The 23,750-nt window shown below is 50.7% G+C and overlaps 9 protein-coding genes across 9 annotated transcripts; 4 read left to right on the top strand and 5 right to left on the bottom strand.

Moving 5' to 3' along the window:
* Positions 1 to 116: 116 nt before the first annotated feature.
* BDV14DRAFT_182007 (bifunctional nucleoside/nucleotide kinase/histidine phosphatase family protein) lies at positions 117 to 2,593 on the bottom strand. The gene is made up of 4 exons (XM_073770156.1): positions 2,131 to 2,593; positions 1,852 to 1,924; positions 1,218 to 1,804; positions 117 to 1,169 (listed from the first exon to the last, which is right to left on the bottom strand). The coding sequence occupies exons 1-4, from the start codon at positions 2,170 to 2,172 to the stop codon at positions 525 to 527; spliced, it is 1,347 nt and encodes a 448-aa protein (XP_073623662.1). The 5' UTR covers positions 2,173 to 2,593; the 3' UTR covers positions 117 to 524.
* BDV14DRAFT_138308 (uncharacterized protein) lies at positions 129 to 545 on the bottom strand. Its single transcript, XM_073766279.1, has one exon. It carries the CDS (start codon positions 426 to 428, stop codon positions 177 to 179), a length of 252 nt encoding a protein of 83 aa, XP_073623663.1. The 5' UTR covers positions 429 to 545; the 3' UTR covers positions 129 to 176.
* Positions 2,594 to 4,887: 2,294 nt separating the features above from the next.
* On the top strand, positions 4,888 to 6,645 carry BDV14DRAFT_182016 (RNA-binding protein). The gene is made up of 4 exons (XM_073770157.1): positions 4,888 to 4,993; positions 5,134 to 5,219; positions 5,325 to 5,619; positions 5,679 to 6,645. Exons 2-4 carry the CDS (start codon positions 5,174 to 5,176, stop codon positions 6,439 to 6,441), a joined length of 1,104 nt encoding a protein of 367 aa, XP_073623664.1. The 5' UTR covers positions 4,888 to 4,993; positions 5,134 to 5,173; the 3' UTR covers positions 6,442 to 6,645.
* A 14-nt stretch (positions 6,646 to 6,659) lies between these two features.
* BDV14DRAFT_192777 (amidohydrolase family protein) lies at positions 6,660 to 7,751 on the bottom strand (the record flags this gene model as incomplete). Its single annotated transcript, XM_073771671.1, has 2 exons — positions 6,660 to 7,386; positions 7,450 to 7,751. 2 exons carry the CDS (start codon positions 7,749 to 7,751, stop codon positions 6,660 to 6,662), a joined length of 1,029 nt encoding a protein of 342 aa, XP_073623665.1.
* Positions 7,752 to 8,952: 1,201 nt separating this feature from the next.
* BDV14DRAFT_138355 (uncharacterized protein) lies at positions 8,953 to 11,408 on the top strand. Its single transcript, XM_073766280.1, has 4 exons — positions 8,953 to 9,546; positions 9,596 to 9,994; positions 10,042 to 10,403; positions 10,496 to 11,408. Exons 1-4 carry the CDS (start codon positions 9,105 to 9,107, stop codon positions 11,240 to 11,242), a joined length of 1,950 nt encoding a protein of 649 aa, XP_073623666.1. The 5' UTR covers positions 8,953 to 9,104; the 3' UTR covers positions 11,243 to 11,408.
* A 5,096-nt stretch (positions 11,409 to 16,504) lies between these two features.
* Positions 16,505 to 18,100, bottom strand: BDV14DRAFT_182028 (E3 ubiquitin-protein ligase MARCH). Its single transcript, XM_073770158.1, has 2 exons — positions 17,197 to 18,100; positions 16,505 to 17,148 (listed from the first exon to the last, which is right to left on the bottom strand). The coding sequence occupies exons 1-2, from the start codon at positions 18,010 to 18,012 to the stop codon at positions 17,008 to 17,010; spliced, it is 957 nt and encodes a 318-aa protein (XP_073623667.1). The 5' UTR covers positions 18,013 to 18,100; the 3' UTR covers positions 16,505 to 17,007.
* A 149-nt stretch (positions 18,101 to 18,249) lies between these two features.
* On the top strand, positions 18,250 to 19,631 carry pre8 (proteasome core particle subunit alpha 2). Its single transcript, XM_073770159.1, has 5 exons — positions 18,250 to 18,384; positions 18,434 to 18,453; positions 18,503 to 18,553; positions 18,612 to 19,214; positions 19,266 to 19,631. The coding sequence occupies exons 1-5, from the start codon at positions 18,341 to 18,343 to the stop codon at positions 19,382 to 19,384; spliced, it is 837 nt and encodes a 278-aa protein (XP_073623668.1). The 5' UTR covers positions 18,250 to 18,340; the 3' UTR covers positions 19,385 to 19,631.
* A 1,326-nt stretch (positions 19,632 to 20,957) lies between these two features.
* BDV14DRAFT_138490 (uncharacterized protein) lies at positions 20,958 to 22,129 on the top strand. Its single transcript, XM_073766283.1, has one exon. It carries the CDS (start codon positions 21,049 to 21,051, stop codon positions 22,060 to 22,062), a length of 1,014 nt encoding a protein of 337 aa, XP_073623669.1. The 5' UTR covers positions 20,958 to 21,048; the 3' UTR covers positions 22,063 to 22,129.
* BDV14DRAFT_138489 (uncharacterized protein) lies at positions 22,130 to 23,631 on the bottom strand. The gene is made up of 5 exons (XM_073766282.1): positions 23,450 to 23,631; positions 23,193 to 23,397; positions 23,090 to 23,142; positions 22,426 to 23,042; positions 22,130 to 22,379 (listed from the first exon to the last, which is right to left on the bottom strand). The coding sequence occupies exons 1-5, from the start codon at positions 23,490 to 23,492 to the stop codon at positions 22,197 to 22,199; spliced, it is 1,101 nt and encodes a 366-aa protein (XP_073623670.1). The 5' UTR covers positions 23,493 to 23,631; the 3' UTR covers positions 22,130 to 22,196.
* Positions 23,632 to 23,750: the final 119 nt, after the last annotated feature.

Consider the following 23,750-nt stretch of genomic DNA (forward strand, 5'->3'; position numbering starts at 1 on the left):
TTCGACCGCGGTGCCAAGCACGAGGTCATCATAGGATGGAGCTTCCCGCCTGCCTCATGTGACAGCCTCAGGTGTCTATGATGTCTCGTGCCAACTCAGAGACAGCTCATTAAACACTCAAATGATTATGTTCCATTGTCTATCTATCTACATAGTTTTCCGATGTACTAAAAGGACTATTTCCGTGCCCAACTATCAAACTCCTCCAGAGACAGGCAACATGCAAAAAAAGAGTGAACGCCTTCTTTTCGTGACATGAGGTAATGCTCTAATGATAATGCCAACGATGATATAAAGGTCAAATAAAGAGATAAGGAGAGGAGAAGAATCCGAACCGGGTTCAGATGTTCCGTAACGTCAGGTGCGACAGAAGACAAGTATAACGGTGGCAGTGCAAAACGCTTGCCGCAAGCACAGAACTCATGCATTACACGAATTAGAAGGCACAGCCCTCCAGAAAAATAGCTGAATGAAGCCAAAACGCTCGAAAAGCCCCAGAATTGAAGGGTGTTTAGATCGTTATATTAGGCTTTAATCTCGGTGGGGAAGTCCTGGTGTTTGGCGGACGTCCCTTTGGCACGCCATGTGGAAACCGCGGGGATATCGGCCTTGTAACGCTGTTCTTCGGTGCCGTATGCGCGAGGAGTGAGCTTTATCAAAGTATGCAGCGGGACCTCCATCCATGGGCTTTGCTCTTGAGGGACGTTGAGGAAGTAGGAGTAGATGCAGCGCAGGACAGCTTGGTGCGTGACGATAATGACGTTCTCACTGCGCTCCAGCTCCATGATAATAGGCTCAAGGCGGGTAACGACATCACGATACGATTCTCCGCCACGGTAACGATAGTTATACTTGTCATCATCACGGGCGGCGAAGTCTTCGGGGTATTTTTCTGCAATATCCTCGTATGTAAGACCATCGCAGACTCCGGAGTCAAGCTCATCGAGGGCTTTCCACTCAAGCTTCTCAAATCCCGTTTCGGCGGCCAGATGACGTGCGGTTTGGATAGTTCGCTTGAGCGTGGAAGTCCAAATCACAATTTTCGTGTTGGGCGGTACTCCAGATTTCTTCAAAAGGCCAGGTAGCGCGCGAGCGTACGCCTCCCCGCGTTCAGATATGCTCGAGTCGCCTCCGATTTTTCCTGTCAAGTTATACTCGGATTCGCCATGCTAAAACAAGTTAGACGATGAATGTGCATAAATTTATGAGGAACATACTCGAGAAAGCCAGATAGATCGTGGCTTAATGTGGAGGTTTTGGATGTAGTAGACCAGACGACTTGACAGGTAGTCCTTGATCTGATTGATGATGACTGTAGAGCCAACATTGATCAGCTTGACGTAGGTATAGTCATTCTCGTCGTCACCAATTCCCTCGTAGACCTTTTCGTAGTTGCGAATGCGGTTGCGGAAATCCAGAGCAGCGACTTCGGGGTCCTGCCCCTTGTAGTCGGGTGACGTGGTCTTGACCTCTAGAATGTTGTTCATGATAAGATCCTCGTCGTCGCATATTGACTCGACGAACAAAGCCTCGATGCCAGCCTCGCGGCATGAATCGTGAATCCAGCGACGACGCTTTTTCGTCGAGTTCGTGGCGTCCAGGATAGCGACAACACCGTTGCCGGAATCAAACCACGAAACCATATCGGCCATTGCTGCTTCCGCCGCAGCGCGCCTCATCTTCTCTCCTTCTGAGTTATGAGGATCAAAGAAGTTGGCATTGGGTTGAGGTGTCGCATTTCTGCGATACGAACCCACGTTGAACACTCGCGCGGGGATGCCAACCCACCCGAGATACCGCATCGCTGTAACCGGTCAGCCTTGAGCTTGGTTCATGACAAGAAACGCCTACCTTTTCCAGCGATCAGACTCTTGCCTCTGGCCGGCAGGCCAACCATGACGACACATATCTTTGAGTCATCTGACTATACAGCAAGTCAGCGTTGGAAACTGTATCCGCTGGAGACAGGAGAGTGCAGTGGTGGCGCCCCAACATGCTTCCACAGCATTGGCGGCAGCACAAACAGCGACTACAGCATGTCATACTAGGGGCCAAATCCGCAAGAGAAGTAGGGCAGCAGAGCTAGTCCAAAAGGCACAGGGGAATTAATAACAGATAGCGCGCACTTACACTGGCAAAGTAGGTCTTATGGCTGCTCCTAGTGGACGACATTCTGGGCGACCAAGTTGTTCAGAAGCTCGGCCAGAACCTCCCGACCGGCGCAGTAATGACAGGCTGAGTTGGAAAGCTGCGGAGGGGCAATGGAGAACGCGAGGCTCGAGCAGTTCAATGCCTGAATTGTCCCTTGTGGAATTTCTCCGAGAACGGATTTTCAGTAATTTTTTCAGTTTCACCAACGAATTGCCAGGAAGAATATCACACGATCAACAGCAGCAGATCTGGGAAGTCGGTGTGGCGCAGACGTCATTTACTAGCATTTAGTCATGGAGGATCGCGGGGCACTCAGGCTAGGTTGAAGCTGGAAAGGGGGAAGGAACGCTGTAAATATGCGAATACAAGACCTTCAGGACATGGACCAGGGGACAATTTAAGCATTCACCTTTTCCAGTCTGCAATTGCCAGATTGTGTTGATCATTGGATCTCCTCTTTGGAAATACCGCATGACCGTCGCCCTCGGGTGAAGTCGGTCTTATCTGAACAGGGCCGATTATCGCTCGTGACCACCCCGCCTGCTATTTAGGGAGCTCCCGTGCGGCTGTTCTGCGAGGAGTGCATCACATTAGGAAGGCGGCGCTGGTACCCCTTGGATATTGTCTGTGTAAATAGCAGGTTGACTTGTTCTATTGCCGGGCCAGATCTTCCAGTTGACCGGCGAGACCCCTTCATCCTTCAGCTCTGTCAATCATGCCGACCAGTCATACCATGGTGGCTCAATTGTATCAATAATCAATTTTGATCGTCTCAAACTTCCGGTACAGCTTTTCACTCCAGTCTGCCCTGGCAGGACCTGTGTCATAAATACCTCTTCTCCGGTTAGCTTGACTCACAGCCGTGCCACCAGCAGCAATGTCTGCAACGTTGAATGCGGCTGTTACAGGGGCTTCTCAAGGTCAAGCACTTGAAGAAATGACAGGGACGGCCCGGCTGATTGTATATTGATAATCCCTGCCAAACGCGACATCGGCAGCAAGATAAGGCAGCTCAAAAAATGAGAAAAGCAATATATATCTGTGCAGATGACCATTTGACCAGCAAGGGTAGGTGTCGGATACATGGAGAATTCAACGTTGAGTTTAGCCACTAAGCTTCGTGAGAATCTGGCCGAGCCTTTAACTATCGCCATGAGAGACGTCTGTCCACTAGAATGTTAATTCGTCTTCCAAGAATGTTCGAGGATAATCGCCTTCATCGGCCTGAGCAAACGATGCTTTTGTTTTTTGCACCGTCATCAGAGAAGATCCCATCGTTCGCCCTGGCCCCAGCGAATCGGCCCAGATATCAGCAGATGCTGCTGTCATCGACCTCGAGAACGAGATTGTGATGCCTGGTTCGATAGATAGCCATGTCCATCTCATGCAATATGGACAATCACTGCGCAAGGCTGAGTTGATCAAATGCAGATCCGTGGAAGAACTTCAAGGTGCCATTTAGAACTATACAGAAACTCATTCACCAGTCACGCCGAACTGAGTGCTCTACATACAGTTATCAAGTGCCATGTCGCTGCCGGGTACTCAGGCGTAGTAGACATGGCTACGTCTGAAGACACATGGACTTTCTGGATTTATATCGCCGTGATCATAAGATCCGTCTCGACATAGCCACCCACTGGTTGGTCCCATTCTCAGATTGCCAACAAGCCAACTTTCTTTGTGATTGATCGAGCAATTGAACTCCACAGGTAGTTTCATGGGTCCGACTTTTGCGTTGCAGGAACCAAGTTCATGTGTGAAGGTGTTGTTAATGGATGCAAGGCAGCCCTCTCCCAGCCATACATGCTGCAGTTGATCTAGATAACCGCGAGTCGCTTAAATCCCAATGTGCGCTGGAGATGGTTGAGGCTGTTGCTAGTGCTACGGAGAGTACGGCATGTTCTAAAATCGCGGAACAGTGGACGGGAAAGCTAGAAAGACGTCTTAGTAGTGCGAATTTTGTAGTTGTTATGACCTGGAGTCTGGACAAGTTACTCGAGGCGAGGGTGTGTCACAATTGGTACAGAGGGGGAAAAGACCACGACGCTGGCCCCTGGTTGAAGTTTGAACTAGGGCATAGCCTTCAGCATTTCCAGGGCTGCGTCTACCAGGAAGAATGGGGTATGAAGATTCAGGTGAGAAGACATTGATATTCAGTGGTTCACTATATAGCATGTCAAACGACATATTTGCGATTAAGCGAAATGCCCGCGGCAACTACTCTGGAACAAGGACGAATATATCTTGATAAAGTCAGCATGGTTCATCAACAAGATGAACAAGAGCAATGAGAAAGAAAGCCAAATCAGACAGCAGTTGGTACTAATTGTTGATCCGCATAGAGATCCTCAGAACAGGTCTGTGTGAAATCTTGCTTCATCATTTGACTAACAGAAAAGAAAACAAAGTAGTGAGTTTAACCATACCTTTTACAAAATAACAAGCGAATGCGAGAGATCAACGTTCGCCTCCCCGATGGACAAAGCCAAGATCGACCTCGGAGTTGAAGTCGGGAGATTCCAACGGTCGAAGTCCGCCTCAAGAGAAAAGTCAACATCTCTCCGGTCGACACTAACCATATCTGCTCTAGCGCTCGCTTACCCGTCCAATCGTCGCCACCAACAGAGCCTGACAGCTCCACTGTTTGCACTCTTTGTCATGTTTGTCCCTTTTGCAGCATGTAATTCTAGATTCTAAATTTTTTTGGCACGGCGGTTGATGGTCGGACTGCATAACGCCTTTTTTTGTTCGAGATTTTGAGAATCGAAACTGTTCTCTGTCTTTTCTGAATAGAGTTTGACTGTACTTGTTGGTATATTTGCAATTGAGTGTCATCGACGTATGTGAGAGGCTTCTTGTTTCTGTATATCTACCTCCGTCTGCACATCACTTCCCCTCCCCCGCGTTGATTCAGGGGGATTGGTCATTGACACTTTTATTCTGAGACTCGTACTGATAAGATATTTTACAATCATCTAGAGACTTTCCTTCTGTTCTAGTTCCATCCACAACCGCCAAAATGTCTCAATCACCCGAAAGACCGCAATCGCAGTCGCAGCAACAAAGTGTGTAGGAAACAAGCACCAACAATCCTCCTTTGGACTACTCCTTTGACCATGCCATGCATCGCAACCATAAATTCCAGCACTAATCATACACCCGCTGCTTAGCCCCCCAAAAGCCATCCTACCAAAATGGCGGAGTCCGGACAAACGGCCGCGCATTCAACTCGCCCAATTGGCGGATGAAGAGCGAGGAGAGCCCTTCTCGCCCTACGCAAGACCAGACTCAGAACGGAGAGTCACCCCGACGAAGCGGCCTTGGATTCGGACGTATGGGACAGAACCGCGAGAGGGAAGTACCCCAGGCTATTTCCGAGGGAAGAAGATTGTATGTCGGGAACATGCCGTATACGGCGAAGATGGAGGATGTCAAGGAGTTGTTCCAGAAGGGTGGATTTGAGGTGTATGTTCTTCCTAATACTCTCAATCAATTGGCGAGAGACTAACATTTATGGCTGACAGCTCCCGCATCGACATCGCAATCGACCCCTTCTCCGGCCGCAACCCATCCTACTGCTTCGTCGACCTTGAAACCAAAGAGACTGCCGAACGCGCCATGGCCGAGCTCGACGGCGCTGATCTGGCGGGCCGCCCCGTAAAGATCAAGCCCGGTATCGTCAAGAGCGCCAGCGAGCGCCAGCAGCAACAGCAACAGCAACAGCGCACAATGGACGGCTCACCATCAAGCTCACCACGGACGAGCACCACCGCGACCGGAACCAGAAGCTCTCCATTCAACGCAGACCGCTGGCGCCGAGACGACAACGCACCCCCCTCCACCCCATCAAAGTCCTCCTCCTACACCACCACAAACGGGACCGCCAGTAACGGAACTCCCAACAACAACACAAACGCAGACCCCTCCAAACGCCTGTACGTCGGCAGTCTCCCCCGCCTCACAGAGTCCGACAACATCACCGCCAAAATTACCGACTTTTTCAAGGGTTACAACGTCAGCAATGTCTCGAAGCTTTTTACGCCGCACCCGGCGAAGCGCTTCGAGTCTGGTGACCACTATTACCTCTTTGTTGACTTTGAGACTGTTGAGGAGACGCAGGCTGCTATGGCTGCGTTGAATGGTGTGGAAGGGCCTTGGGGCGCGCCGGTTCGTGTGCAGAGGGCTCGGGGTGAGAATTATAGTTCTGAGGAGAGGAGGAGTCGGTGGGGGTCTTCTACGAGGCAGGAGTCCGGTGCTGAGGGTGAGGCGTCGACTGTTCAGGCTTGATTGAGTGCGAACTGGTTTTGAAACGAGAAGGATAAAAATAATGGAACGGAACGGAATGTATATGTGGCATGGTATGAAGTATGAACGTTTACGGCAGAAAAGGCATAGACATTACAGCATAACATAACATAACATAGCATAGCATTGTCGGGATAATCAAAAGGCTACACATATTACATACACACGGATAGTTGAATTTTTTAATCCGTAAGCCCTACCTAATGGGCCACCGACGCCTCCGAATCCTTGTACCCCTTCAACTTAAACAACCTCTTCGCATTATCTCGTCCAATTTTCCTCTTATCAACCAGGTTCAATTCCGCATTATCAAACCACGAACACGCATCATCAAAGTTCTCAAACGGATAATCAATGCTGAAAAGAATCCGATCCGCCCCAACCTCCCCCATACAAAACGTCAACGTATTCGTCGAAAAGTGCCCGCTCGTCGTAATCCAGAAGTTATCAGCAAAATACTCCCTGATCGTTCGCTTACACGTCTCAGCAAGACCAAGAGCCTTCTTGCGATCCTCGAACCAGTGGTTGATCCGCCACATGTCAAAGGGGATATGTTCGCCCAAATGGCCGAGGATAATCTGGAGCTTGGGGTGTCTGTCGAAGACGCCGTTCGTGACCATTCCCAGTGCGTGGAGGCTGACGCCCTGTGCGAAGGAGAGGGGTGGGCCGACGAGCCATTTCCGGTCTGCCCAGAGTTTGTCGTAGATTGTTCCTGTTGGGTTGCGGGGGTGGAGGTATAATGGGACGTCGAGGTCTGTGAGGGTTGACCAGAAGATGTCCCAGTCTGCATTGTCGTAGAAGATCATCTCGTCTCCGTCGGGACCGGCGCGCTGGGTGTCGTTTACGAGGGCGCCGAGGAAGCCGTATTGTTCAACGCAGCGGCGGAGTTCGGTTGCGGCTTCTTGGGGGTTGTGCATGGAGAGTGTTCTATAAACCCACATATTTCAGCTCCGTGTTTCAGATAGTGAAAGAAGAGAAGGAAATGCATACGCAAAAGCCCCTAGTCTATCCTCATGTCCCTTGATCTCGCCGGCAAGGAAATCATTGATCTCGACAGCAAGTGCCTGCGCCTCCTTAGGATCACAGATGTCCTGGACACCTGGCGCAGTATACGAGAGAATCTGGTAACCGACGCCGTGCTTGTCTGCGTGGGCAATGCGGATCTTGTTGATGTCTGTGATTTCCTTGACATGGGTTTCTGGGTCCGTCGAAAAGAGAGATGCCCACCAGCGGGTCCTTTCCTCGAAGCGGGGGAGAGCAAAAGCTTCTTCTAGGGCGATTTTGCCGAGCATGGTGTCTTCTTTTTGGAACAAAGTGGAATGGATTGGTACGAGGGTGGTGGTTGTGTTGTGGTGGTCTAGGTGGTGGTATAGAATGCGTTATATATCTAGGCACCGACATCCGATCGGTTATTTTGTGGGGAGATAGGAAGGATGTTCCTGGATGTTGACCTCATATCGGAAGCTTCATATTGGAGAGAACCTCTAGAGTAGTATAGTGCTACTGTGCTAGAGTAGCTGCACTCCAGAAAGTGTACGGCCCGCTCACCAGATGGCGGACCGCACCCCCAGCGCATCCGAGATCCGACGTACTTCTGCGGGGAATTGTTGCCATCGATAAAGTCTTGTTGATAAGCTGTGGGGATCAGAGAGTAGATCTGGGGAAGCGAGTCCACTACTCTGTGGGAAGTATTCCGAATAGACAAGTTGGCTCTGGATATGTTCCGATGCACGGGTACTCTACGCCCAGCTGCAGGTGTTGTCTCCTGCCGTCGTACGATTCTCAACAAGTTATTCTTAGCGGCCCCTTCTCTTCCCACAACTGACCTTCCTATCGCTTCTCCCAGACAGACTACTGCAGCTGTTTCTGTCGAGTTCGAGTCCAAGCCACGACCTCAGCCTTGACCTTGGCACCTTTACTGACAGCCTTCCTGCATCCCAAGCGCCATCATGGCTCTATTGGGCAACCAGACCGGTGAGCCCTCGAGTCTCACTGCCTCTTCTATGCAGCACCTCCTCAGCCTTCCAATCACGACCGTTCGACAATCCCGACCACACAACTGCCCTCTTAGAATCAGCTTACGAACGAATGATCTTCTCGTCTTTATCGAACCTGGTCATGTTCCTCGTGCTCTCAGCCCATTCCGGGCACTGACCGTCTGGTAATCCCGCAGTCCTGCCTGCGCCAGCAGTTCAATAATGTCTTCTCTTTGCCTGTCAGACCACTTTCCACCTTCATCTTCTTTGTCCTCGGCGTCGATCCCAGATTCAGTCACACATGGGTGCAGTTGACTCTCTTTGTCTCTGAACCCTTTGCGGAGACGCATCAAAGAAGCGCCCATCTTGCCCGCTTCTTGCCACCCGCATTCGAGGTTCTCGTGGTACAAGCCCAGTGTGTTACCGCGTGCCTGCGCTCTTTGTCCATGATACTGGAAGCCCTCGGCCCGTGAAGTCAGAGCCTGGCTGCGGCCTCTTTAGTATCTTTCATGCCCTCGGCCTTCGCGTCTTTCGAGCCCCGAGGTCGCGCTGATCTGTGATTCGCCAATGCCCGATCTTTTTGGGAGGGTTCGTTTTTGTTTGATATACCTAGACTGAGTCGTGCGTCAGTTTCGAGTTCATCGCGAGTTCGCGACGCCGGAAAACACCATGCAATCTGAAAAGACCCACGGCCCACTGGGCGACCACCTCTTCGGTGAAGCACGGACAACGAACTTGGAATATGGGACGGCGACACATCGCAAGAACAGCTCTCTGCCTCAGCGCGCATTTGGCACCGCAGCCGAGCGTGCTCGTCGGAATCTGAACGCAAGGCTTGCGAACCCGCTTGCTGGATATTCTCAGGAAGAACTGCGCAAGCAGGGTATCAACTTTGCTGTTACAAACCAGATTGGTGATAAGGATGATATTCGTGCCTTCGGAATTGGAGCCATGCTGGCTCAGGCACCGGAGAAGTTTGATGATGTGCCTGGGTTGACGGCGCAAGAATTGGAGGTTCTCCGGCATGAGTTTGAGCATCGTTGGTCGCAGCCCTGGACGATGTATCTCGTTATCGTCTTGTGTTCGCTGTCAGCTGCCGTACAAGGAATGGGTAAGCTTCCTCTCCAGAAACAATATTAAGTCAATCGCTAAGTATGTAGACGAAACGGTTGTCAACGGAGCACAGATTTTCTACAAGCATCAATTCGGTATAGCAGACGAGACTAATTCACGACACAACTGGATCGCCGGCCTCATCAATGCGGCACCATACCTATGTTGCGCCCTCATCGGCTGCTGGCTGACAGTTCCATTCAACTCCTGGTTTGGCCGACGCGGGACAATCTTTATCACCTGCATCTTCTCGGCCACAACCTGTCTCTGGCAAGGCTTTACCAATACCTGGTGGCACCTCTTCATCGCCCGCTTTGCCCTCGGCTTCGGAATCGGTCCCAAATCCGCTACTGTGCCCGTCTATGCTGCCGAAACAGCTCCACCAGCTATAAGAGGAGCCCTTGTGATGCAGTGGCAAATGTGGACTGCTTTTGGAATCATGTTCGGTATGCTTTTATATCAGTTTAGAGTGAGTTGGAGGCTAATTGAACAGGTTACGCTGCCGATCTGGCGTTTTTCCAGGTCTCTGACCCAGCCGGGATTGTCGGACTTAACTGGCGTCTTATGCTAGGATCCGCTTTATTTCCAGCTGTTATTGTCTGCTGTTTCGTCTTTACATGCCCGGAATCACCTCGGTGGTATATGTCGCGAAATCTATACGACCGAGCCTATCAGTCAATGTGCAGTCTGCGCTTCAATAAAGTTCAAGCTGCAAGAGATATGTACTACATGTACACGCTTCTCGAAGCCGAAAACTCTATGAAGCTTGGCCAGAACAAGCTGCTCGAATTAATCAATGTTCCGCGCAATAGACGGGGTATGCTCGCGTCTGAAATTGTCATGTTCATGCAACAGGTGAGCCGCACCGCCCCACTCCTCCTCTATCCCTACCAAACACCAACCGCCTATCCAACCTTACACAAGAACCTAAATACTGACGTCTATAGTTCTGCGGAGTGAACGTACTGGCATACTATTCAAGCGAGATATTCCTTCAATCAGCTTCCGAACACAGCAAACTAACAACCTCTAACCAACGCATAGCCCTAACCGCCTCTCTCGGCTGGGGATTGATTAACTGGCTTTTCGCCATACCAGCAATCTACACAATCGACACATTCGGCCGGCGAAATCTACTACTGTCTACATTCCCCCTAATGGCCCTCTCCATGTTTTTCACCGGGTTCAGTTTCTGGATCCCCGAGGGAACAGGCCATAACGCGCGTCTCGGCTGCATCGCACTGGGTACATACCTCTTCGGCGTATTCTACTCCGTCGGCGAGGGTCCCGTCCCCTTTACTTATTCCGCAGAGGCATACCCGCTCTACGTCCGAAGTTACGGCATGGCGCTCGCAACAGCAACAACATGGCTATTCAATTTCGTGCTGGCGATTACATGGCCTTCTCTTAGAATAGCCTTTACAGACCAAGGCGCGTTCTCTTGGTACGCCGGATGGTGTATCGTCGGTTGGTTCCTGGTACTGATGTTCATGCCTGAGACGAAAGGGAAGACGCTCGAGGAACTCGATCAGGTATTTTCCGTGTCGACGCGGTTCCATGCTAAGTATGGACTTAGACAAGTACCGTATTTTATTAAGAGGTATATTTTTCGAAAGGATGTGCCGAAGGAGGTTCTTTATGAGAGGGATGATGGGGGGGATGGGTTGGGGGATGTAGGGTTTAATACTGTTTGATTCTTACTATTTGCGTTTGGGTCAAGATTGGGTTAAGGTTGCGGTAAATATATACACTGATTAAGGTCCATATTGACTTACTATGGCTTGGGCGTTTATACGGTTGTACCTGCTTATATACCCCGTCTGATATTTACCCGAACGAGTAAGATAAATGAAGTCCTTGATCGTTTCAATCTATATATCGCACAGCACGCAATGAGACCAGGTCTGCTCAATTATCAAGATCAGAGGACAAACCACCTACAGTGCACTGCTATGAATACTGCACACTGGATACCCGAGAGCCCGAAATAAGTAATTGACTGAAAACTGACTGAATCGATCTTTACATATTTACATTACTTGAGCTTGTGAGCTAGTAAGTGCAGGAGATAGGTGCAGGATTCCATCATCATCATCATTACCGTCTTCATCACCATCAACGTTTCAGCAAAGACATCCGGACTTCTGCCTCACCCTGAATAGAATCAAAGAACAAAGTGCCACCGACGCGCCGTCCACTTTCGGAAAGATTTCTCTAGCCGTTTTCCATATTGAATCCGTCACCTGGGTATCACTTGTCCATTAGGTATCCGTCCTTTGCTCCGTGGCCTTCGGCTGCGTTCCAATTAGGTATTATGCTGTGACAAGAAGACAAGAATGACAAGAAAGAAAGAGAAGGACTAAAAAAAAAAAAGAGAGAGAGAAGAGAGGAGTTACTTTTTTTTGCGTGAATTTGAGACATGCAAGCCAGCTTCAGTTCATCGTAATCGTGACAGAGACCATGGTCGTTTTCAGCATCACCATACTCACCAGTTACAATTGTGATCCATTCATCGTTTCATCCCAAGAAGCAAAAGCATAAGTCCAATCCGACCACGGCCGGAACAATAACAAACAGACCTACTACCAACGCCCCCTCCCCCAAGACCTCTCCTCACGAGATCGAGATACAGCCGAAGGATACTCCTGCATCTCACGACCACGATCGCGACCACCACCCGAAGAACCCGAAGACCCAGAGGAGTGAAGTCTATTGGGAAGAACCGCACGAGCTAGACGTCCAAAACTGAAGCGAGGACGCGTACGAGAAGATGACGAATACTGGTGCGCACGAGTACGAGCGGCTTGTTCTTCGGCCTCGCGCTCAGCTTGCTCGCGCTCGAACTCTGCTATCTGACGCTGGGACCGGTACTCGGGGAAAAGAAGGGACGCAGGCTGAATCTGATTGAACATATCTAGCTGTTCGGCATTCATGTGCTGCTGCATTTCGCGGAGGCGGTTGGTGCGAGCAGCGATATCGCGGTGGTTGGTGTTGAAGCCGTCCGAGGAGTCCGAGTCGATGTTCATGTCGAGCTCGGTGTCTAGGGCGGAGAAGGGGGCTCCCTGAGGAGAGCTGGTCATGCCGACGGGGCGACGAGTGCGGTAGGTGATGTTGGGGTGTGGGCAGGTTTCAGTTGCGGCTCGGCGGACTCGCTCTCTGTCGCGCTTGCGGGCACGTTCTCTCTCGGCTTCGATGTCAGAGACGCGGCGGCCATAGTCGGGGTAGGTTGGGAGGGGAGGGAGGAGGGGGGAGTGTGCGCCGTCGCGGTCGTTATCGTCGTTGGTGGTGGATTTGTTGGTGTTCGTTTCAGTGGTGTTCTCGACGGAAGGAAGATAGTAATGAGAGTACCCAAGGCGGTTTTCTTCCGATCCAGTGGATGAGGCACGGCTGGCTGCAAAGCAGGGAGTGTTATACTGCGCATCGGTGGAGGTTCTGCTTCGGTTGCGACTATGGGCCGCTTCTATATTCTGGTACACACGGGCCTGAGCCATTTCTTCAAGCCGTGCAGCGAAGGCCTTGACGCTCACAAAGCCCGCCTCATTATCACGGGAGATATTGGGAGCATAGCTCGTGTATCCGGATGCAGTCGGACGATCATGATCATAGTCCCAGTCGTGGGGAAGCCATTCGTCCTGCTCTTGATTGTTGAATTCCAGAAAATTAAACTCTGCAACCATGGGGTCGCGGACGTCGTTGAGAGGTTCGTCGTGTTCGTGAGATTCATTGACTTGCTGGGTTGGGGAGTGCATTTCTTCATCGTCAACCTCAATGTGGGACGAGTAGACGGGACCTTTCATGTTTTTGAAATAATCCTCGATCATGTTTACATGAATGAGATCAACGACAGTAGTCAGAGCGTGTTCCTCCGCGGAAGAGACTGCAGCGTCATTGTCCTCGAAGTCGAGGGTGTGTGAGGTCGCAGCGGAGATATGCGAAGCTTCGTGGTCCATGGTGTTCGAACTCTGGAAAGAAGAAGACCCCAGGCGCGATCGGACATCCTCAACATAATTTTGCTTAACGGCAGTCTCCCTGAGGCGAGCGTTTACCCGTTCAGCATAGTCTTTCTCAGCACAAGCACGCTCGCGGGCGGCCGCGTCAAATTTAGCCTGAGTCCAAGCACGACTGAACTCCGAGTTAGACATAACTTTGGTGTCGCCACCATCAGAGGCGTAGCTATGCTGTTCTGAAGGACCCTGGTACTGATCGATGGGAGTATTAGGTTCAAAGCTAGGACCGTCGAGAGACATTGTGCGAGACGATAGGGAGGGGAAGTTGGCCTCTTGCTGGCTAGCTTCCGAGCTGTGGTGAGACTCATTATAATGGACGGCAAGAGCGCTTGTCTCATCAGTGTTGGTATGATTGAACAAGATACCGTGACGCTGATAGGTGTTACCAACACGGCGACGACCAGCAAATGGAGCGATAGCCCACTGCGGAGCACGACTGTAAGGGGGATGGATCAGGGCTCCGTCGACGTTCGGCTGAAGGTTGTCAACGCCAGCAGAGAATTCAACCTCAACATGAGCCTGAGACTGACTGTCTTCAGCTTCTTGCTCCTCTTTGCTGTCAGATTGAGCAACAGATTCTTCGTCAACCTCAGATGCCAAGGCAAGATCGCTTGGACCGGTGGCCTGGGCCAACTGGTCAAGGACTGGCTGGATGAAGCGTTGGCCAATGTCCTTATTTATCTCGCACATATCCTTGTAGTCTTTCACCGTGTTGGAGATGATGCTGTAAATGGTGTTGAGGAGATATGAGACTTGGCGGAGTCGTGGCGAGACGTTTGGCATGTTCTCAACGAGATAGTTGTTGTACATGACGTGAAAGTCATCATATAGGAACACGTCGTAGAACGAGAAGAAGAGGTCGAAGAAAGTTCTTTCGATATATGGGACCTGGATGAGGAAACGCTGAGGCCTGTGATGTGTTAGCTTCGTGTCTCATAATTTTGAGTGAGATGAAGGGGAAAGACTTACTCGACAACGATTTCGACCATTCTCTTGAATATTTCGCATACGGGAAGACCAGAGTCCGCCACCTCGGCCACAAGATGGCCGGCCTCAACGGCACTATCTCTTTCCCGGAAAATGATGCCACTGAGCGTGGAAAGATACTTGATGATCTCCGTGGCGAAGTAACGGACCGCTCTGAGTTCATCGGTGGTGATGAGAGGAATGGGGTCTCTGGGCCAACCCTTTCCTCGAAAGAAGATATGCTCGATCTCTATCACCATGTTGGAGACTCGAACAAACCTCTTGCGGAAGCCCTTTGGGACTTCCTCGTTCTTGAACAAGAAGTCGGCTACCTTCTGGCGGATGGAGATCTTGTTGGCTTCATGATCCTCACAATAATGGTCGTAGTGGGAGACTTCCAGACAAGGAGGAACTCCCGGGATACTAAGACGAAGTTCGCTGACAGCCAAAGTGTCGTCCCCCCCGATCAAGAGGACTGGACCACGGATTGCGGCCAAGTTGTCCTCGATCTCGTGGAGGCGTCTGAATTCCTCTGCCACCTTCGCCAAGGCATAACTGTACGCTTCCTCCTGTGCCGTATAGATATCAGGCCGATCTTCTGCATCTTCTTCAAGGTCTGGGAACGGCTCGGTGTCCGGAAGAGAAAGGGGTCGGGGATGAGATGGATTAACGTTCACAGATCCGCTGACACTCGGGCTTTTCAAGGGCGTGCCCATGGCTTCTTTGAGAGAATCCTCCACGTGTTGTGCGAGAAACTCCGAAGGAACTTCGTTCCCGTCTTCATCATCTTGATAGTGAGATAAAATAAAGGAACGAGAGCTGGATTGGACGGATGACGATGCTTGTTTCGGATCACGAGTCTCAGAGGACCCCCTAAGGTTCAAAGGGAGCACAGAAAGGTTCCCTCGAGTGGTGGGCTTGAAGGAAGAAGTAGGATCTTGATTCTCCTTTGTATCGTCGTGGATGATAGGCAGGAAGGAGGAATCAGACATACCCGAATTCTCGGAGGTGGCCCTGTCGAGTCCGGGTCTGGTATCCTGTTCAGACATGATGCAACACGGTGTTCCAACTCGATGAAAAGAGTGAAGAAACAGCAGTGACCAAACAATCAAAATCGTTCGAGTGTGCAAATGGTATTCGAGACGCAGGAAGGAGAGGATGTATCGTGTGTGGGCAAACGAGCGAAGGAGAGAAGGGACGGGGATAACTTCAGAATTCAAACAGGCATGTTCCAGTGGGTAGGCAGCAAGCGAGAAGAGTTTTCTGTAGAGAAGTGTTCCTCTTCTTCACCTTGGCTTGTTCTGCAGGTAATTCACGCAGAGGCACTTAGCACCAAATCTGCGTCCTTACCACTAGCCATCTCATCCAATAGACGAGGAGGTCTGTGATTGAACCAGAGAGAGTAAGAGAAGGTAGGGCTAGTCCAGCCTCTGCTTTTGTTTATGAAAGGCCATATGGTCCATGATAAAGTGCGAGTCAAGGGAAGGGAAAGCACTCAGTCCAGAACTGACTATCACAACCCAATGACGTAAGTTGTGTTGTTCTTCTTCAAAAAAAAAAAAACAGATCTCTATCCGAACTTGCAGAAGAGTTTTCCAGGCAGAGAAGCATCAGGCAAGCTTTGTAGCTTCAGGACATCGGCTGGGGGGGACAAAAGATGAAGTAAACATGTCGTTCGTCCCAGTACATATGGCGCTGATGAAGGAACAAAGAGCCATAAATCGGAAACTGATTTGTATAGGGCCAGAAAGCAGAGCCTGGAGTTTAGCTGCCTTTTTTCAACCCTCTTGTTTATTCCCTTTTCAAGCATCAGTCCCGCCTGCTGATTGCTAAAGAGCCTTAGGGCAAGAAGCACGAGGCCGGTACGCCGGCGAGATTCAACATAGTAGAAGAGACTTCCAATGCAAATTTAGCTGAAAGACCTAGTTGCAAAGCGAGAGCCAGTAGCGTAGGAAGTAGTATCCTTCTTGAGGCTTCCAAAACTTGACCAGGGTCGCTCCTGCTCGTTAGGCTGCCTGTACATCGTGCGAACAGAAGGGCTGCATAGAAGCACATTGAAGGCTCGGAAGATCATCTATTTTAAACTAAACACGGATGATAATCTGAATAGACGAAATATGTTATCATTGCTACATCAATACACTATGTAACAAAATGTACCGCACCTCGAGAAAGTACGCCCACTGCGAAACCACCAAAATGGCGTCGTGGGCGTCACAAAATAGAAATAGAGAGCAGTTCGACCCTCCCCCAAAGATGATCTGGTTTTGATAAAGCAGACAAACAGAAGAAAACAAAACGTTCTCGGAGTACCGTCTACTTCCCAGACACCTCCGGAGTTAACGAGGGTCAGTGTCGGTCTTCGCACGTTGACTAATTGGCACGTCATTGGGAGGAGCGTGACAACTTAAGATTGTGCGTGGAAAAATCCTGGGGGAAGATATGCTATGCTGAGACTTCGAATTGCTGCTTACGAACATGGACGGCTACTCTGACTTTGGTCTTTGTTCAGGTTCGGTCTCAGCAACGTCGTCATCGTCATCATCAGGGAGAGGCACATCCATCACACGCTCGCCGGCCTTTTCTAGGGTCCTGCGACTCCAGGCTCTTACGCCTCTGTACACAGCCTGTTCCATTGTTAGTGGCTATTGATACAACAATGATGGAGTTCATACCCAGAGAAAACTGCCAATACCGAGCACGATGACAATCCAACTAAGATTTGACATCCGGCTTCTCCCAGTATTGGCGCGACCTCGACCGATGGCGGTAGTCCGGATATTGAGCCAGTGCCACGGTGACATACCGTAGAGAACTTGAATGAAAGACAACAGCCCTAAAGAGGCCATCCCCTTGATGAAGTGTTCAAACCAAGATGCCCGCTTATCGCCAGATAGATTATTGCCCTCCCAATAGTCGGCGTAGTATATCGTCTCGACAGGGTCAAGGTAGAGGTTAATGACAGGGTCAGCAACGAAACCAAGTAAAAATATCGTGAGAACCAAAACAAGACAAGTCAAAGCCATCTGCGCCATAGTGCTACTAATCCAACGCGCCCAGGTGAGACGCTCGAGCCGGTATTGAAAGCCGCAAGTCGGGCAATTCCAGAAGTGTCTCCTGCCATAGCTAGGGTCGGCATGGCGCCAGGTTTGCAAGCACCCCTCGTGGACATAACGCGAGGAGCCTTTGCACCTGCAAGGACGCACAAGACGACCAAGCTCGGCATCTTCGGACTTGTATATGACTCGGGGCTCCCGCTGGAGGAATACCGGTACATGCTCCGAAGGCGGGACGAATGTCGGAGGGACGGACTCCAGACATATGCGACATGTGCGATTCGAATAGTGTCTTTTGGGAGTCTCCGGGGAAGCGTCTGACTCTGAACAACCAGCCTGCTGAGTCGGTTCAGGATTCTGACTGCCTTCGGAGCTTGCGGAAGCACTGGGCGATCCCGAGGGGAATCGCCAGGTCGGCGTGTTCAGCCAATCCATAGTGTGCTAGTTCAGGATAACCTCATAGTAGGGAGGGAGTGTAGCCTTCATTTACATGAAAGGCAGGAATGATAACGCTCTGCAGAATTGTACAGAGTAGAAGAGAAGGAAAAGAAAAATAAGAGACACGGTGGAGGCAGTAATGGTGGAGATCCAAGCAGCTCACCGCTTTCAGTCTTGGCAATATCCGACCAGGCTGAGCTGCGTTTACGCAACATCCTCTGCCTATCAACCACGGCCGTCTTCCATCTCAGTTCTCGCTCCTGCCTCTCTTCTACACTGATCCAACCCTCTTGAAGCTTGCCGAGATACCCCTACAGACGTCCCGATGGCTGACAGATACTCTTTCTCCTTGACCACCTTCTCCCCAAGGTAAGCGGAGCTCCAATCATGAGGGACCACAGCTGCTAACAATCCTCAGCGGGAAGCTCGTTCAGATCGGTATTGTCCGCCCACGCCATCAATGACAATGGCCTTGCTAATTGAGTAGAATATGCATTGAACGCGGTCAACCAGGGTGTAACTGCCCTCGGAATTAAAGGTATATTCGATTCCCGAACCTCCAGCAAGCAGCTACTAACCACGCTTCGTCCTGCCAGCCACGAACGGTATCGTCCTGGCCACCGAAAAGAAGTCCTCCTCGCCCTTGATCGACCCCCCTTCCCTCTCCAAGATCTCCCTCATCACACCCGACATCGGCATGGTCTACGCCGGTATGAGCCCCGACTACCGCGTGCTCGTCGACAAGGCCCGCAAGGTCTCCCACACCGCATACAAGCGCATCTACAACGAATACCCACCGACCCGGATATTAGTGCAGGATGTTGCCCGTGTTGTGCAAGAAGCCACTCAGTCCGGTGGTGTCCGACCGTACGGTGTCAGTTTGCTAATTGCGGGTTGGGATGAGGGCATCGAGCCCGAGTCTCACCAGGCTCAGAAGGGAGAGGAGGAGGAACCAAAGAAGGCTACAGGAAAGACTGGCGGTACTCTGAAGGGTGGTCCTAGCTTATACCAGGTCGACCCCAGCGGCAGTTACTACCCATGGAAGGCCACGGCCATCGGCAAGCACGCCACAAGTGCAAAGACGTTCCTTGAGAAGCGTTACACCGAGGGGCTTGAGCTCGAAGACGCCATTCACATTGCTCTGCTCACTCTGAAGGAAACAATCGAAGGCGAGATGAACGGTGACACGATAGAGATTGGTGAGCCTCCTTCACCTGAATATTTCTGCTTCGGAGATTAACTCGCGTCAGGTATTGTTGGTCCTCCCGCCGACCACCTCCTCGGCTACGAAGGTGTCGAGAACGCCCGCGGTCCCCGGTTCAGGAAGTTGACTAAAGAAGAGATTGAGGATTACCTGACCAGTCTATGAGTGATTCATCCTGTCAAACCAGTGACCCAGTCAAGGCTATAGCAAAATAGACAAACCAATGCCTATCTACGAAGTCTGACAGGCTCTCTCCATGCATTGTACTCCCATGTCCACGCTGCTCGCGGTCAGAAACAGCACAGTTGGGCGAAACACCTCGGTGAGCGAGCCCTACGTCTATGCGGCAGCTTTCTGCCAGCCGGCCAGCTATCAAAAGAACCAACCCATAACGAAATGAACACACTACCCCTGAAGCAATGTTTATCAACCAGCACTTCTCGTAGTTCACGTTACTTCTACCCTCCTCGTCCCTCAGCGTACTTTCTCTCCCCCCTTTAAGATTATTATTCCAATTTCAACCACCCGACGCGCACCATGCCATGCCATACCATGCCCAATGTAACTGCCCCGTACATGCAATAAAAGTACGTATCTAAGCCCAAACCTCAGCCGGTCACGGTTACAAGGTGCGAATGTTGTTTGTAGTGTTATAATGTCCACGCGGCGGTGTAGGCTTTGGGAGTTGGGACTACGATATGGTACAATGTGCCTGCCTTGTGGTGCCCTGGAAGGTTGTAGTTGCACGAGGCTTATCTGCGTCTATGGCATTGTAAGGAAAGTCCTGCTGTGGGTATGACAGTAGGGCGCTTATGTACAATAGCGGTGGTTAATTAGATGTTCTTAACAATGACATTCTTCTTCGCTTGTTCTAGGAAAGAGACAAGGCTCTTCTCGATAACTAACATTGACTAACTTCAAATAAGTTTACACCTGCATAATGAAGCGCCAGGCAGGTGGTCTGAAACTGTATATTACTGGCTAAGTAGAGAATCCCAGCCCCAATGCCAGCGCCAATCCAAGCCAAGAGTGCCGTGCCCAAGCCAACAGCAACTTGTCCTGCCCAAGCCAAGCCACGCGATCGACTCTCTTCTCCAAATCCGACGATGTTAGTCAATGCCTGCTGTCATTAATCCCCGGATTTTACCCGCACCTGACGCCCGCACTTTTGACCTGGCTTCATCCCACTTGCATGCGGCTGCGCCCGGTTGCGTTGACCCTTTTATTCACCGTCTGAAAACCCAGGTCTCCTTAGACACATGGATGATGCTTTTTGGCGGATTTGTACGACTTCAGGTTTCTATGTTCCCTGCTGTCTCGCTTCGCCTCACGTCACCTTGTTCAGCTGGGTTCTTCGTCGGTCTCGGGCTGGTGGTAGGTAGTGTCCCACTGGACTTGGGCTTTATCGCTGAGGTTTTATCTGAGAGCCCGTTTTGAGTTGGACATGGAAGAAAGAGGAAATTCGATTGATCGCGCGGTCTGTTCCAGTCGTCACGGACATCCAGGGGAAGATTGCAAGTTCGTAAGATATTTTGTGCATGACTGGCTGGGCACCAGGAGTCAGCTTTGATCGGTGTACGCTGTGCTTATGCTCCTGCTGTATAAGAGCACTGCTCTATCCTTGACCTGCTGAGACCGGCTACCGGTGTCTCTGTGTTTCGGAAACTCTGTGGGTTGAGCTTCGACGCTTTGCGCTGCTCAGGCGGTTTTTGGGCTCTCTCAATCTTTGCTAGGTACGTTTCATTTTCCTTCTATCAAGCAGGAATGATGATTCCGCATGTGTGCCACCCTCTTCTAACGCATGGTGTAGGCCCTACATCACTCGCACTATGAGCGATTCACTCGACGACGCGCTCTCGTACGACCATTCTGCGAAGCAAGATATCTATGACGGCATCACGGGAGACCTCCGAGGTAAGGAAGGTGACGCATTAAAGGCAATAATAGTGATCTTCATCGCTCTGTCCTGCTACAACATTCTCGAACTCGCCATACTAGTACTTTCGACATTCCGACGATGGAAAGGACTGTACTTTTGGTCTCTCCTCATTTCTGGTGTCTTTGGGGTCGTACCATATTCGGTGGGCTTCCTGCTGAAGTTCTTTAGCGATACAAATTCGCTATTATCTGTCAGTATACTCACCTTTGGCTGGTGGATCATGGTTACAGGCCAAGCCCTGGTGTTGTATTCTCGACTGCACCTCGTACTTCAAGACGACCGCATCCTTCATCGTGTCTTATGCATGATCATCGCAAACGTTTTCTTGCTGCATATTCCGACAACCGTCCTGACGTATGGTTCAAATGTTCTTGGAGTATCCGACGAGGACGCCGAGGAACGTTCTCCCTGGGTTGAAGGGTACAACATAATGGAAAAGATCCAGATGACCGGATTCACGATTCAGGAGGTCATTATTTCTGGGCTGTATGTCTGGGAGACGGTGAAGATGCTCCAGCTCAGCTCTAGTCGCGAGAACCGAAAAATCATGCAGGAACTTGTGGGCATCAACGTGCTCATTGTCCTCATGGATTTGATGCTGCTGGGACTTGAGTACGCCAGCATATATGCTATTCAGATCACGCTCAAGGGAATTGTCTACAGCGTCAAGCTGAAGTTGGAGTTTGCGGTGCTCGGGAAACTTGTCGATGTTGTTCACAGTGACAGACGCACGGGCTTAGCAAGCCTGATCACACCTGGCTCGTTGGGAGCTCACGATTCAACAAGCGGAGTGTTGACGGTGACACGTGGCGGTAGGCTTTCTAATCGAGGCTCGATAATAGCAATGACGGAGTTCTCGACCTGGGACGACGAGCGACCAAGTAGAAAGCTGTTTTATCCTTGACGTTCACCGATGGGTCACTTCACGATAGTGATTGATGTTTACGGCGGTCGGACTCTCAGGTTGGACTTGTACATATACGATGAATCACGAATGCATCGTTTTCTCAACATGTAGCATTTCGTAACCTTGTCCGGTTATGGTTCGAGAAGGCCGGCGCCATCGTCAACCCATCCGTATTCGGCATCGGAGTCGTCCTCCTCGCTGTCTGCAATTTCATCGACCTTGCGTTTTCTATGTGCGCTTGAGTCCTGCGGTTTTTCCGTCTCAACCGCAGTCATGCGAGGCGAAGTATTGTCGTCCAACGCGCGTAAGCCGTCCTTCTATCGTAAGCAAAAGGATTAACCGCATAGTAAGGACTCGTACCTTCTCAATAACAAATGGAACAATGCTCTCTTCCAAACGTAAGGACAATATTTTCCCAGCCCTCTTCATAACCTCCGCAAACCGAATACCCTCCAAGGTTTCGGTCGTCGCAAAGTCACGATACAGAACTAGCCGGGTGCTGATGCTGCTCTCCCACGAGCCGCCGGATAGAACTGGGCATAGAGTCGCACGCGGCTGACCTCTGATCCTGGTACGCGTCTGGTTGATGGCCAGGACTGCCATTTGATGGGTTGTTGCCAGCTTCGCGAGTTGATTCGCCAAATCGCTTGTCACGTTTGAACTTCGGTTCATCAGCCATTGCACCTGGGCTTTATCGGGGTTCCTCGACTGTGCCAGCCGACTCTTGAGCTCAGTCGGGTTGGGGAAATATGAGGGGAATGGTCCTGAAGCAGAGTCGATGACCAGGAGCTTGCAGCCTTCGGGTGGAAACCCTGACGGGGTATGCAGTAGGAGTGCAAGTAGATGGGGCAGTGATTGGGCTCGTATGTGAGTAATTTTCTTGACGAATTCTTCTACCGTCAGCGTAGACTTCAAATCTTGAATAGACTTCTGTAACATGTCATACAGGCGTTGACGGGGTAGCGGGGATCCAGTATCTATCTCAGAGTCAGCCAGAATCTCGGCTGAGGAATGATATTACTACCGATCCACACCACATTTCCATCGGCTTGGAGAGCATTGATAGCAACGTTCAATCTATATCAATTTAGCGCTGCAGCAAGAGATAGCCGGGCAAGATCACCTACGCAAGAGACGTCTTCCCAACACCAGGCGGTCCAAAGATCTCCGTAACTTGGCCTTGATAAATACCCCGAATATCGCTTTCCAGTTGCTCTGTGGATGGTGAACTAATGGCATTATCCAGCTGGGCCAGACCCGTTGAGATGGCACCCACATTGAGGGCCGAGGACGCCTGCAGGAACTGCGAGGCGGGAAACGATACCACCGGACCTACAACAATCAGAATCTGATAGTTCTCAAGATAAGGCAGGAAATGACTTACGAGGTCTCGGAGTGGCAGGATTAAGTAGCTCTTGGGTGTTCATTTCGGATAACCGATCATACCTTCCACTTCGTTCAACCGGGCGTCATATAGGCATTTAACATTCCGTAGAGTCATCCAATGGTAGTTTTGGACTCGTCCATCTGATGGCTCTCAATGGAAGCAATCTCGCGATACTGACTTGACCGCTGGCGAGACCGAAGCAAGCGCGTACCTGCCCAAAAAGGAAGTCGCCGCAAAAACGTGACACGCTGGCACGTGATAGCCACCCTAGCGCTAAGCCCGATAAGTCCGACAGCCG

The sequence above is a fragment of the Aspergillus stella-maris genome (assembly GCF_047715825.1).
Source record: "Aspergillus stella-maris strain CBS 113639 unplaced genomic scaffold BDV14scaffold_75, whole genome shotgun sequence".
NCBI lineage: Eukaryota > Fungi > Ascomycota > Eurotiomycetes > Eurotiales > Aspergillaceae > Aspergillus > Aspergillus stella-maris.

Excerpts from the sequence above, each read along its gene's own strand:
- BDV14DRAFT_182007 (XM_073770156.1), bottom strand. The coding sequence starts at position 2,172 with ATGTCGTCCACTAGGAGCAGCCATAAGACCTACTTTGCCAGT. Across the intron at positions 1,805-1,851 it reads GAGTCTGATCGCTGGAAAAG|CGATGCGGTATCTCGGGTGG; the intron begins GTAGGCGTTTCT and ends GACCGGTTACAG. Across the intron at positions 1,170-1,217 it reads GATCTATCTGGCTTTCTCGA|CATGGCGAATCCGAGTATAA; the intron begins GTATGTTCCTCA and ends AACTTGTTTTAG.
- BDV14DRAFT_138490 (XM_073766283.1), top strand. The coding sequence starts at position 21,049 with ATGAGCGATTCACTCGACGACGCGCTCTCGTACGACCATTCTGCGAAG.
- BDV14DRAFT_138489 (XM_073766282.1), bottom strand. The coding sequence starts at position 23,492 with ATGAACACCCAAGAGCTACTTAATCCTGCCACTCCGAGACCTC. Across the intron at positions 23,043-23,089 it reads TGGAAATGTGGTGTGGATCG|ATACTGGATCCCCGCTACCC; the intron begins GTAGTAATATCA and ends ACTCTGAGATAG. Across the intron at positions 22,380-22,425 it reads TTCCATTTGTTATTGAGAAG|GACGGCTTACGCGCGTTGGA; the intron begins GTACGAGTCCTT and ends TTACGATAGAAG.
- BDV14DRAFT_138308 (XM_073766279.1), bottom strand. The coding sequence starts at position 428 with ATGCATGAGTTCTGTGCTTGCGGCAAGCGTTTTGCACTGCCACCGTTA.
- BDV14DRAFT_182016 (XM_073770157.1), top strand. The coding sequence starts at position 5,174 with ATGTCTCAATCACCCGAAAGACCGCAATCGCAGTCGCAGCAACAAA. Across the intron at positions 5,220-5,324 it reads ATCGCAGTCGCAGCAACAAA|CCCCCCAAAAGCCATCCTAC; the intron begins GTGTGTAGGAAA and ends CCCGCTGCTTAG. Across the intron at positions 5,620-5,678 it reads CAGAAGGGTGGATTTGAGGT|CTCCCGCATCGACATCGCAA; the intron begins GTATGTTCTTCC and ends TATGGCTGACAG.
- pre8 (XM_073770159.1), top strand. The coding sequence starts at position 18,341 with ATGGCTGACAGATACTCTTTCTCCTTGACCACCTTCTCCCCAAG. Across the intron at positions 18,385-18,433 it reads TTGACCACCTTCTCCCCAAG|CGGGAAGCTCGTTCAGATCG; the intron begins GTAAGCGGAGCT and ends AACAATCCTCAG. Across the intron at positions 18,554-18,611 it reads AACTGCCCTCGGAATTAAAG|CCACGAACGGTATCGTCCTG; the intron begins GTATATTCGATT and ends TCGTCCTGCCAG.
- BDV14DRAFT_138355 (XM_073766280.1), top strand. The coding sequence starts at position 9,105 with ATGCAATCTGAAAAGACCCACGGCCCACTGGGCGACCACCTCTTCGGT. Across the intron at positions 9,547-9,595 it reads AGCTGCCGTACAAGGAATGG|ACGAAACGGTTGTCAACGGA; the intron begins GTAAGCTTCCTC and ends CTAAGTATGTAG. Across the intron at positions 10,404-10,495 it reads TTGTCATGTTCATGCAACAG|TTCTGCGGAGTGAACGTACT; the intron begins GTGAGCCGCACC and ends TGACGTCTATAG.
- BDV14DRAFT_182028 (XM_073770158.1), bottom strand. The coding sequence starts at position 18,012 with ATGGATTGGCTGAACACGCCGACCTGGCGATTCCCCTCGGGATCGCCC. Across the intron at positions 17,149-17,196 it reads GTATTGGCAGTTTTCTCTGG|GCTGTGTACAGAGGCGTAAG; the intron begins GTATGAACTCCA and ends ACAATGGAACAG.